The sequence below is a fragment of the Corapipo altera genome, unplaced genomic scaffold (assembly GCF_003945725.1).
Source record: "Corapipo altera isolate COAL_440 unplaced genomic scaffold, ASM394572v1 63, whole genome shotgun sequence".
NCBI lineage: Eukaryota > Metazoa > Chordata > Aves > Passeriformes > Pipridae > Corapipo > Corapipo altera.
The window spans coordinates 3,971,305-3,984,543 of record NW_020884928.1 but is presented as its reverse complement, the minus strand read 5'-3'; the positions used below and the strand labels follow the sequence as shown (position 1 = coordinate 3,984,543).

Here is a 13,239-nt window from a genome sequence, read left to right as displayed (position 1 = left end):
ATTATTGGATCTAATTTACAGTGTTCCTTCGTTTGATAATTTAGTATCATACTACTCTACTTTCTTCATTAATGCCAAGATTACTTTTCCAGTTATGGATTTGCCTGAAGCAAGAAGTTGTTAAAATACAAGAGTACTAGAAACTCAAAAAATACAGTGGTATAACACATAAGTCATGTCAGGTTTCTTCTTTCCTACCAATTTCATGTCAGTCCATTATTATACCACATTCTTCACTGGACATCCAAATTCAGAATATTGGTATTGAAACTGACAAAATATCTACTGTGTAATGTTTTTGTTATATGCTTTGTTCAAGTAAATCCATCCAAGCTATGCTTTCAAAAAGGTACAGAAGTAATTTGGAGAAAAAACAAGCCTTTCACAACTTCTAAAAACAAACTTAATTTTATTATTTTAACGATTGTTTTCTTTTTAACAGATATGAGCAAGCCTATCTGACTAGCCTGGTTGGGCTGAGATCAGAAAGATACTTTTGGATTGGACTTTCAGATGTAGAAGAAAAGGGAACATTCAAGTGGACTAATGGTGAATCTATCTTATTTACACACTGGAATTCTGAAATGCCTGGTAGGTATGGCTCTATATTGTTTAATGAGTCCTGTGTCCATAATACATTGCTCACTATTTGAATTTTCTTACTTCATTCTTAGCCCTCTTGCTGGCATAATGACTAATTGTTTTCAAATATGTCTGGTTGCTTTCTCCAAGAATCCAGTGTTGTTGCCAAGTTCCTGCTTAGTGCTGAAATGAGTTTTTAATATGAGCTTGGGAAGAAACTTTTAATTGAAATCAGGTTTCTCATTTGCAACTGTTCTGGGAAAGTCTGTGTCTGTACTACTCAGGAAAAACAAGCTCTGCATGCATATTGCACCCTGCTTACAAATCCTGCCTGTTCAGCCATATCTCATAGTACATTTGCTCACTGAATATTCTGAGGTGCGTGAGATAACAGCATGCATGAAGCATCTCTGGTCCTAGAGAAAATGGGACTGTAGGGAAATACAAGAGGATTGAAATATAGGGATGGGAGGGCATTTAATCTCTGACGTGATCACATCAGAAGGGTGATGGTTGTTAGCATCCAAAGTTCTGGCATGTTGCATTTGCCTTTCAGGAGATCTGCTGATTCTGTTTAATTTCAGTGCCTAACTGCTAACTTGAATGTGTCTGTCTGAGTGGTAAAGCTTATATACAGCAAGTTCATTTTTGAAAATCATAAGTCAAATCAGACAAATTTGAGAAACTAGCTCTAACCACATCTTCAGTTTTAGGGAAGAATTTGTTGAATCTAAGGTTATGGTGTTTCACAGGTTTCACAGAATATTCTGAGTTGGAAGGGGTCCACCAGGATTGTCAAGTCTGGCTCTTAAGTGAATGGCCCATACAGCAATCAAACCCACAAACTTTGTGTTATTAACACCATGCTCTAAACAACTGAGCTAATCTCAGGGGTTTCTAGAGTCTGCCCCTGGAGGTGATTTGATGTGAGGCACAATCCTGTATCTCAGACGTGGTTGAATTACATATTTTTTTTGCCATTTTTTTTTCTTCATTAATTAGAGTCATAGAGTGGTTTGTGTTGGAAGGAACATTTAAAGATCACCTAGTCCCCACTCCCTGTCAGGGACACCTTCCACTAGACCAGGTTGCTCAAAGCCTTGTTCAACCTGGCCTTGATACTTCCAGGGATGGGGCATCCACAGCTCAGGGCAAAATATTCCAGTGTCTCACCATATTCATAATAAAAAATTCCTTCATTATGGCCAATCTAAACCTACCCTCTTTCATTTTAAAATTGTTGCCCCTTGTTCTGTCACTACAGGCTCTGGTAAAAAGTCTTTCTTCATCTTATAAACCCCCATTAGATATTGAGAAACCATGGTAATGTCTCCCTGGAGCCTTTTCTTCTCTAGGCTGAACAACCCCTCTCCTTAAACCTCTCCTCATAGGAGAGGTGTTCTAGCCCTCTGATGATTTTTGTGACCCTCCTGTGGACCTGTTCTAACATCAAAAACATTTTTGACTTTGTACAAAGACTTTACGTCTTTCAGAATAGAATATGAAATTTTCTGAATTCTTATGACCGCCTAAATGTTAGTGTTGTGCATTCTTCTTTACAACCAGGAAGAAAACCAGGTTGCGTTGCTATGAGGACTGGAATCGCAGGTGGATTATGGGATGTAATAAAATGTGAAGAAAAGGCAAAGTTCCTATGTAAAGTGTGGGCAGAAGGAGTGACGCCACCCCCTGTTCCTACAACAACTCCTATTCCCCGATGTCCAGAAGGTTGGGACACAAACAATCGTATTAGCTTTTGTTTCAAAGTAAGTATGTTGATTACTTCTTCATTAAGGTAGTTTCTATTTGCTGCACATCTGTGCAATAAAAATTGGTATACGTATGGCCTATTGTTTCGTAACCTTATTTACAGATTACATGTAGAAGCCTTCTTCCTTTCTACTGAAGTGCTCATGGTTTTGTTTATTCTGTTAAAGACCTAACTTCAGATTTGAACTTCCGTTCTTATTTTTCCATTCCTTTAAGATTAAAAGTACCTTTCTCCTAGTTGTTGTCTTGCAGCAGATATTCCTCTCAGCAATGCAGTTTGCTAACTTGACTTAAAGACAGTCATTCTAAGCCTGTGTTTCACAAAGTTGAACACTCCTAAACCCTATATTCAAAATTTCTGTAATCCCCACAGAACAAGGTAATTGTAAGTTAATTCTTTTTGTGTAGCTGATATTGCTTGATCTTTTGATCTATATGGTCTATTTTGTCTGACTGCAAAATGCTCTCTTTAGCCTTTTCTAAGAGCAGAGCAAAGAAAAACATGGCTTGAATCACAAGAGTTTTGTCGAGCTCTAGGAGGAGATCTGGCCTCCATTAATGGTAAAGAAGAACAGTATGTGATACGGCTTTCTATTGCGTGAGTATCTGTACTGTGATCATCCATTCTCTTTAATTAGCCTTTCTGAAATATTTAATTTTAGGTATATGTTTTTACTTCAGTATAAGCTAGTCTGGATTCATTATCTGTATCTCTATCAAATGCATAGCAAAAAAGCAGAGCTGTTGAAATATCAGTACTTGTATGACTAGTGACAATCACCTCAAAAGCTAATGCTGAAATGAGATTGAGAAGACATCTGAGGCAAAATTTATCATCTGAAATAAAATTATTAATAAAACTGCAGAGTTGGGGATGTTATAAAATTAACACAGATGCCAGTTGTTTTCATGTAAATAAGTGTACAAATATGGTAGTAGTCATAATATAAATATGGACAATATGTAGATTTTTTGTCATTTTTATGAACTAATCAGGAAGCAGAAGCAACTTCAAATTATTTTTTTTCCTACATAGGGAATGTAAATAGGGTTAATAAGACCCTAAACTACAAAAAGCAGGTGTGAGATTTCTGAATGAGATGAAATCCTCCTAAAAAGCAAACACTTGCAGTATGATCTGAACAGACCAGGCTCAATGATCTTGTACATCCCTGACTAATGGAAGCAAGCCTGAAACATGGTGGTCCTGCAAAATGCTGTGACCATTCCAGAATCCCAGCTTTGTACTTAGAGTAAGGAAGAAGTCTCAGATGTTTCATTATCACAAATTGACTCAGTATATTCAGAAAAATCAGTAAAGTGTGTCTGCTTGCAGACAAGAATTAGCTCTAGGTGCTATTTTTTAAATGTGATTCAGGTGCAGCAAGTAACTTTGTGTTTGAAAACTCTTAAGTGCCTTTACAGAGAAAATGGAGAGTTGATCAATGGAGCAACAGCAGGAAATAAACCATTATGAAAAAGTATTAAGCCACTTTATTTACAGGAGTTGAATTTGATCTGGTAATTTTCTTGATCCATATTTCAATCTGTCTGAGTAAATGTATAAAAATAACAACTAGAAGTAGTTGCATTTTAATTTATTTCCACCCTGGTTGTTATTGTTCCTAACAGCCTTAAGGACTATTTTTAGAGAAGCTCTCTTAACTGTCGCAAATTATTGATTATTAGAAATACTGTAATGCCCTGATAAGTATTGTGTTTATGTTTAAACTTCTTAAAAATGGGACATTTATTACTATGATGTGTTTTTTTTAAGGAAAAATAATTATTACCACCAGACTTTCTGGATAGGTTTATATTACTTGAATCCTGATGATGGTTTTGCTTGGAGTGATGGATCTCCAGTGAGTAATTTAATTTTCCACAGCTGTTATTTTGCATTCCCTAAGCTTCTCAGTTGTGTGTGGTAAATGTGTTTCTGCATAATTTTATGCTTAATCATGACCCTCTACTGTATTGTGCTCTCTTTAGGAAAGCTACTGAATAGCAATTTCATGGCTTGATTTTTTTGGCTAAAATTTTTGATAAGAAAATATGCATTGAATCAACAAGAAAACTAAATATATGTAAACTAAAAGGATGTTCTTATAAATGCAAGGATTTTTTGAGTAAAATAGTCCATCTTTAGTATTTCTTTTCTTTGCTAATTATCTGAAATAACCTACAATCCACAAAGCTTAAGACAGTTTTTTAATGCCAGTGTGACTTATTGCACTTTAAACTAAGATACAAAACTGTTGAAACAAAAGTGATTTTGGAGATGTGGGTGTACTTCATGCAGGGCTGGTCAAGAGACATTGATGGAAATTTGCAATACAGAAAACTGGAATTGGATTTTACATAGAAAATTAGAAGAGCAGTAATACTCTTCCGGGAAAAATGCTAACGTTTTTGTCGTGTGTGAATACTATCTTACTATTTTATTCTTAATACATATTTAGTTAATTTAATATCTACATATAGTGTGCCCCATCATTGTTATTAAACGAATTTTACAGAATTTAGGTCCCCCAAAAAAATGTCAATATTCTTCCAAGTGTGAACAGAAACAACTGTTATCTAAGCTGCAGTCCAGTTGCAACCTCAAAAAAAGTTTGAAATGTTAGGATTTGCACAGGGAGACTCTCATTTCCTCTTGCCTATCTTTAAAGTGACAGTAGGAACAAGTTGTAGGTCTGTGGTTTGATGCTGTCTCCTCTGTCTATTATTTTATTTCCATATAACATAATCTTCACAGAACTTTTTCTGTCATAGGTGAGGTATGAAAACTGGGGCTTTGGAGAACCCAATAATTATCAGGGAATTGAACTTTGTACAGAGATCAGTGGTGATTCCAGCATGCGTTGGAATGACAGGCACTGCGATTATCTGTATGGATGGATTTGCCAGATAAGAAAAGGTACAGTTTACTTCTGTGTAATAAAAAGAGATTCTCAGTTGATTTTTTCCCCTAACTTTAAGAAATAAAAATCTTCAAAGAAATTTTCATAAGGTTCTCTTATAAATTCTCCTTATAAGAATTCTCTTCTGTGGAATGTGAAATATCCAAGTGGTATAAGGATTTTCATGTCTTTGAGGCATTTAAAGATGGAGAGCCTTTGGTGCCTGCTGGGAGTGCTCTGTCAACTTTCTCTATGATTTCAGAAAGGGTAACATGATACTCCAAAAATAAGGAATGTTACTTTGAATATTCACATTCATATTTGATATTTCATTTAGAGAAGTTCATGCCTTCTCCAACAAATGCTATTATGGAATTTTTTTTCTTAGTTGAGTTTCAAGTTTTTAGAAAATAGTTTGCAAATCACTTCACATACTCGATATTTTATGTGTGAAAATTCCTTCCTTTACTTGGCTCAAGTGCTGGTTTTTTTCAGCTGAAAGTGTACAGTTGCCGGATGGAGCCTGGTTTCAAGATACTTTATTTATTTACATATATATATATATTTAATTGCTAAATTCTCTTGAGATGTGAGTTTAGATGCTTTTTATTTAGTGAAGACATCAAGACAAAGTTTATAATTCAAGGAAATCTTGATTTGCCCTAGCAGTGCATCTACCTAAGTTTGAGCACTTTAGAAAGTGCACATTTAAATGTTTTACTGCATTCCTGTGTTGGGAAGGGGGGGCAAAATAAAGATGCTGCATTAGATTATTGACAATAAGGCATCAGCTCTGCTTTATATTGGTAAAGGAATTTCTTAGGCAGAGGTTTTCTTATTAAATGTCATTATCTGTGAGATTATATTTTAGCACAAAATAAATTGGTAAACCAAAACCCACAGAGATTTCCTGTATTACAAACCATTTTCCTGAGATGCTAAAGTTACCATCCCGGAAGCCAGCTCCACCAAGCCACAGCAAGAACAAATAGTGGAATTCTTTGGCCTGAAGCTGTCTTTTCAGAAAGGACCAGTTAATTTCTTGGGATCTTTTCCAGTGAGATATTGTCTAGGGAAATTTTTAAGAACCAGGTAGAAGTTACTCTCGACAAGAGAAAAATGGAAAGAACCTCACTCCATAGTAGCTAGGGCACCACATCAGATGATAACCCAGCCTGCATTCCTGCTGGCTCTGGTTTAAGCCACAATTCATTGGTGACCTTGGGAAAGGAGGGAGAGGGAGATACAAGAGTCAGGAGATACAACTGTCTTAAAGATGTTAAATGCATTGTTAACCATAAAAATCAATTAAATGTATTGAAACATGCCTATCTGTCATAGTAAGTATTTTCTCTTACAGCAGAAATTATACAATCATAATAAATATTTTTTTCTTATAGGGGCAAGCGTAAAGCCTGAACCAACAGAACCTCCTTCACCCAGTAGGTGTTACTGGTATTGCTATTTGTGTGTGTGTATGTTTATAAGTACTTTAAAAGTTTTACTAAGGAGTATGTCTTGTATCTCAGGAACAATATAGTTAGCTTGGCAATTATCTTACAGAATACCAGACTACTGAGGATGGATGGATTTTACATGAAGATAGACAATACTACTTCAGCATTGATATTGTTCCTATGGAAAAAGGTCGGGAGTTCTGCAAAAAGAGCTTTGGAGACCTCGCTGTCATTGAGACTGAAAGTGAAAGAAAGTTCCTCTGGCGATATGTAAGAAAAATCATTAATACTATGAAATAAACCATCAAAAACAAGTGAGCATGGGCAGAAATCCTTTTCACCATGGTGTTCTCCCTACAAGTTTTGATAGTGAAATTTCAGTAACACTAAACCAGATTAGTATGAAGAACAAACTCAAGTCAAATTTTTCATAGTTGAGATGAGGACAGTTTTGGTTTGGTTTTTTTGTATAGCAATGATCACAGTAAGCACTAAATAAATCATCATCTGCTTTCCGTATTCAGTGTAGTGATTACACCACCTTATATCTACTGCAACTCTTAATGTGTTGAGGTAAACACTAATGCTTACTTTTAAGGGATCTGTGGCTTCATTTTAGCAAAAAGTATTGCCCTGGGTGAGTTAATTAGGGGTAAAGTTTATCAACAGATAAACACAAGATATTGTAAGTACTGAATCAAACCAGCAACTGACTGACATTCAGCACTCAGAACATTGACCTTAGGTCTTGTCTGTGTGTCTGGGATATAGTCTATCCAGCAGCCTCTTTTTGGCCCTCAAGTTTGCTCCTTTGCCACTGCCTTCTTGTTCGGAGAATATAATTGTGTAGAAAGAACAAAACGAGGCATTGATTATGCTATGAGAAAGAGCTTTGAAACTGTATTTCCTATATCTCTGGCGTTGGTTGCCTATTATACTGTCTTGAAGCTACCTTCTTTTTAATCAGAAATGTGCTTAAAAATCATATTCAAGCTACATAGAACATTTCCTGAGCTCACCAAAGGGTGACAGCGAGATGAGACAAGGATCTATATCAATTCATATCCAAACTTAGGAAGACTTACCCCTTGGAAGAAATTTTTCAGATGATTTCCACTGCAGAAACTTTGCAAGATACGCTAATTTCAGTGGCTTTCAAGTAAAACTGTGAGAAGTGTTTGATACAATGACCACACCTTTTGGCCTATGGTGAAGTTTGACTGTGGACTGTCAGCTGAGCTGCTTTTACTTAAATGTTGTAGCTAGAGAATATAGCAGTTTATACCCTTTGTAGGTTAGAGGTATGTTACTAATTATTAACATAATAGATTTCTATGACAAAAGAGGACATTTATACAATTTTAATCTTTGCATTCTAGCTATTGAGAAATGGCAGAAAAGATGCATATTTCATTGGTTTACAACTGAGTATTGACCAACGTACAAGGTAGGTATGATCTAAGTTTTGAATCTTAATTTTAAAATTATTGTATTCTCAAGAGGTTTAATTGCATGTTAATCTAGCTCTAGATTATCCAGGAGAAACACTGTATGTTTCCTAAACAGAGTTCACCCAAAGTTAGCAGAAAAATTACACTGCAGTTAATGTATTTTGAATTTTTATTCAGGAATTCTAGTTTCCTTTATTCTGTGATTTATATTGAAAATATAAATAGATGCCCCAACTGTAAATATATAAATGCAGCTAAAAATGTTCCTTTCACCCATCCTTAACAGTTGACAACAGACTGTAATAAAGGAACAAACGCAAATTATTTTCTTTTTCTAGAACAAAGATAGCTGTTGCACTGTGACAGCTAGCAGGTTTTCAGCAAGCCTTTCTGAGTGTCAGTGTGCAGCACCACTTTGATTTTTACATGTGATGTTTATTCAGACCTGGATTCAGTTCAGCCTGTGTTTTGAAATGCCTGGATAGATGCCTAGTAGTTTTTGGTTCTCCTTATAGCCCACAGCAACAATGAGGAACCTCCAGAGGATAATTAGGATGTTAGGTGAGCCAGGTGACCCTCTAAAAATGAGGAATCTCTGCCTTTGCATTGGTTTTGTAGGGGCCCTCACGTGAATATTCTTTTAAGTAGCTTGTGTATGCGCCTGAAAGATGAACCTGGGCACTTCTGTCACTTGCAGACCAATAGAAATATGTCTCCTAATAATTTACCTGGCTATGCTTTTGTTCTTCATTGCTTAATCTGCATGGATGTACAGCTTTATCAGTGTTTGTATTTTACCTTGAGGTGAGGATATTGTCACAAGAATTTCCCCACAGGTGGTTTGTCATGCCCTTTTGCCCTGCACAGGGAATGGTCAAACATTTCACCGGTGTTACAAATAGTAACTTTTATCTCTGCAATAGGCACAGGGAATGTATGCCTTGGGAGATGTGGTGGGCATCTGGGCTTTCTCATGCTGAAATGGTATTGACCCAGATGGTTATTTTGACCATTGTCCTATCAGTTGTAACAGCATCAGCATATTGCTTAAATGCAGAGTGAGCAAAACACACACACCTATGTCTTTGTGCAGAGAGCGGGTTTCGTGCAATTAGCAAAGAGGCAAGTTGGTCAGAAAACCTTGTACACTTTAAACTGTGAACAGCTATATTAAGCATATTGCAAAATTAGTTTTTGTAGCATGGGAGAAATTCTATTTGTATGTTAAAGAAGTGTTTTGTTGGATTTTTTTTCTTAAGCTGGATGGATGGCACTCCAGTGAATTATTTGGCATGGGCACCACATGAACCTAACTTTGCAAACAATGATGAAAACTGTGTAGTTATGTATAAGAATTTAGGTGAGTTTTGTATTTTTTTAATGAATTTCATTATTTGTGTGTTTGTGTCACAACATATTTTTTTCATGTGAGAGGCCCCCCTTCCCCCCACTTTTTTTTACTCTTCTGCAATAAGTCATAGCGACACACCATAGTATTACTTTCAGGACTTATTAGTCTTGCACTCTTGTGCTTGCCTTAAGCCTGGCATGGAGAAGCTCTGATAGAGGTCTGCAGTTGTGATTGCTTTTGTGATAATTTTTATTAAAAATATATTTTTATTAAAATTGACGTAATTTTTTATTAAAATTGACCTAATGTGCCACTATAAAATTTATATTTCTAGTACCTGATTCTGCAAAGCTTTTAACATTCTGTAATTACAGTGGGTATAAAGTGACATATTTTTCCTAGACACTAATATCAAATGATAATAAACTGAGAGATTCAGATTTGATCTTATCTTTCAACTAAAAGCACTTTGTGTGAGAATCAGTGAAATTGATTTCCATTTTAACAGCTATGTGGTGTCATACAGTTCCCCATTTATCTTGCACTCAGGATATTGGAATGATATAAACTGTGGTTATCCACATCCCTACATATGTGAAAGGCATAACAGTTCCATTAATTCAACTGTTCCTCCAACAACATTTTCAACTCCAAGAGGATGTCATCCAACTTGGCTTTCCTTTCATAATAAGGTACCATAACAAATACAGTGCATGCTGGATGTTTGGCAAAACATTAAATAGAAAAGAAGGGAATTATTTAATGATATTGTTTCTTATTAGAGTAAAATATTATTAATGTTTGCAGAGAGCTCTTTGACACATGCTTTTCTTTCTTTGCCCACTGTTTTGCAGGAAAGGTGCTTTTTTGATGCTTCTAATGAAGGATATTCAGTTGCAGTCGATAAAAGACATTCTCTAGTCAGTTCTTCAAATGTTTTGATGTGCATTTCCTAAAGAGTTTAGTTAGAATTCCTGACGTATTGATGCTTTGATCTTGACGTTTTTTAACCAAATGATAATGCTTTTTATTGACTACGTTTTGTCTTCCTTACCTTTACTTACATGCTATGCTTTGTAGAGTCAAATTAATAATCAGGCAGACTAATATCAGTCATGCATAACAGCACTATTAGCTGACTGTTTATAAAAAAAGTCAAGTTTTACTTGTTTTCTGGGGATTTCAGGTCAAATCTAGTGTGTGTCTTATTGAGCAAAAGACTTTATTGAGACCTCTAATTTTATAAAGAACCAGGACCAGCACAAAAGCTCATTTTAAGTTAAATATGTTTTTTCAGATAAATGGATTTCTTTACTGCTTTTTCTCCATCCTGCTTTGTTTAAAGCAGTGGTTTCAATTGTGAGTGATATTGGAATAAATAAAGAATTTGTTCATATTTTAGTGTTACAAGATATTTGGATCTACAGAAGAGGAACGTGTCACTTGGCATGCTGCACGAACAGCTTGCATGAATTTAGGAGGAAACCTGGCCACTATCCCTAATGAACAAGTGCAAGGTACTGTGTACAGTTTTGTAGCAGCTAAATGAGATGATATTTAATCTTTACAGGTTGGCTGTTGTATTTGAGTGAATATGAACTGGTCTGAATAATGATTGCACACCTGACTTGTGTTCCAAAACATATAATTTTTAGAAATTTGCAATGAAGTCTTCACCTGAATCTACCAAATTTTAATGCTGGCTTTTATATATATATATATATATATATATATATACACATATATATATACATACACACATATATATTCTACACACATACATATATGTGTGTATGTGTATTGTCCTGACAGTGAAAGTGGTGAGTTTTTTTCTGCTTACGTGTGATGCTAACTAGACCTGGTAATTTCCATTGCAAACACTGTAGTTTCACTAGGTGGCATTAACTCCCTGCATGGCTTTCCTATTAAATCAAGCAGAATACCTTCAGATCAGGATTTGTCCCTGGGCACTTGGAACAGGTTTGACTGCTCATACACCTACCCAGAACTCAGGACGTAGATGTGCCACTCTTTTCACTAGAGGAGCTAGTGTTGTGTGAGCAAGTCTGTGTTGTAATCTGAGCAATTAAACAGTTAAATTTAAATGGCTGACATGAACTTAGTACTAGTTATGTTTTCCACTTGTGAAGATGGGAAGAATCAAACTTTCATTTTTCAAACATATTTAAATTATTATCCAAAATAATTTCAGCAGTGCAGATTTCAAGTGCTTAGTTCATGCACAGGACTTGTATTCTATGTAAAAGAGAAATAAGCAATAAAGGAATTAGCACAAAACTATTGTCACTGTTGGAAGTGAAGGCATAAAGGCTTGAGTTCCTCTTACAGTTTCTGACAGAACAGCAATGGGAAAGAAATCTACAGGCTTCATTCCTGGAAGAGTAAGTTGCATACATTTAAAAATACTGAGGGAAGGTGAATGATTAACAGAGCAGATAGAAATTCATCTATTCTTTGCAGAGGGAAAAATCCTCATAACAATGACTGCAACAGTTGGCATAAGCCATGATATATTCACTTTATCAAAATGTTTGATGTCTTGTGGATTAGTGGGTTGCCGAATGCCAGCTGACCTAGCCTGCTCTATTTGTGAGCTAACCAAGTAAGCTAAGACACATAAGCACCCTCCTGGACTGTGCAAAGCTGTGGTAATTGATTTGCTTGTTTTGTTGGGACTCATCTGAAGCCTGTCACTTGTGATTCGGTTCCCTGCTAAGGCAGTGCAGGCCATTGCCCAGGCATCCAGGGAGGGAGGAAACACCCTTGCTGTTCTAGAACAGCACTACTTGGGCAGATACACAAATGGAGGTGCTCAGTGGCACTGTTTGGTGTCGTTGCAGGGCAACCACTCAGATGGGACTATAACAAATGTATGTAATCCCCATGGCTGTATATTTCTAAGTCAGTTGTGGGAACAGGATTCAAAAGTGCCTTGTAACACTAAAAAAACCACTTTAGTCAAGCTTTTGGGATTCGTCCCAGTACCAGGTTAGGTACTTAGCTGAAGTATTTTCCCCAAAACCACAGTTATATATCTGTTTTCCTGTTCATCAAACTCAAAAGTCACCTTCTTTTCATCTTACTTATGTTGAGAACAATGGCATGTTGTGTATTTCAGAAAACGTATTCAATATCACTGATCTCACTGAGGCCAAATATTTAAATTGTCCTTCATTAAAATTATTCCTCTTTTTCTTTGCCTTTTTTTTCTACTCTAGCTTTCCTCACCTTTCATATGAAAGACTTTGATATGGATACATGGATTGGATTAAATGATATAAATCATGAAATGAGGTTCCTCTGGACAGATGGAACAGGAGTTTACTTTACAAACTGGGCCAAAGGCTTCCCATCAGGACACAGCAATTCATACTCATATGACGGCCAGGTAAATAACAATTACAAATTGTTCACTGAAATTTGGTTTTACAGAATCATAGAATCACTTAGATTTGTAAAACTGCTAAGATCATTCAGTCCAACTGTTAACCCAGCACCACCAAACCATGTCTTTAAGTGCCACATATACACATCTTTTAAATATCTCCAGGGATGGTGACTCAACCACTTTTCCCTGGACAGCCTGTTCCAGTGCTTGACAACTGCTTTGATAATGAAATTTTTCCTAATATCCAATCTAGTTGTGCCAATCCCTTTGCACAACTTGAGGGCATTTCCTCTTGTCCTATCACTTGTTACGGGGG

At 36.0% G+C, this 13,239-nt stretch overlaps 1 protein-coding gene across 2 annotated transcripts in view; it reads left to right on the top strand.

Moving 5' to 3' along the window:
* The window catches only part of LOC113954445 (macrophage mannose receptor 1-like), a 55,955-nt gene that overhangs the window by 30,417 nt on the left and 12,299 nt on the right, over positions 1-13,239 (top strand). For both annotated transcript variants that reach the window (XM_027658770.1, XM_027658771.1), the window contains exons 11-22: positions 443-591; positions 2,149-2,348; positions 2,826-2,950; positions 4,130-4,217; positions 5,128-5,272; positions 6,656-6,697; positions 6,819-6,982; positions 8,092-8,159; positions 9,423-9,523; positions 10,064-10,206; positions 10,917-11,031; positions 12,754-12,923. In XM_027658770.1, coding sequence (XP_027514571.1) covers positions 443-591; positions 2,149-2,348; positions 2,826-2,950; positions 4,130-4,217; positions 5,128-5,272; positions 6,656-6,697; positions 6,819-6,982; positions 8,092-8,159; positions 9,423-9,523; positions 10,064-10,206; positions 10,917-11,031; positions 12,754-12,923 — 1,510 coding nt within the window. The remainder of the gene's footprint in view (positions 1-442; positions 592-2,148; positions 2,349-2,825; positions 2,951-4,129; positions 4,218-5,127; positions 5,273-6,655; positions 6,698-6,818; positions 6,983-8,091; positions 8,160-9,422; positions 9,524-10,063; positions 10,207-10,916; positions 11,032-12,753; positions 12,924-13,239) is intronic.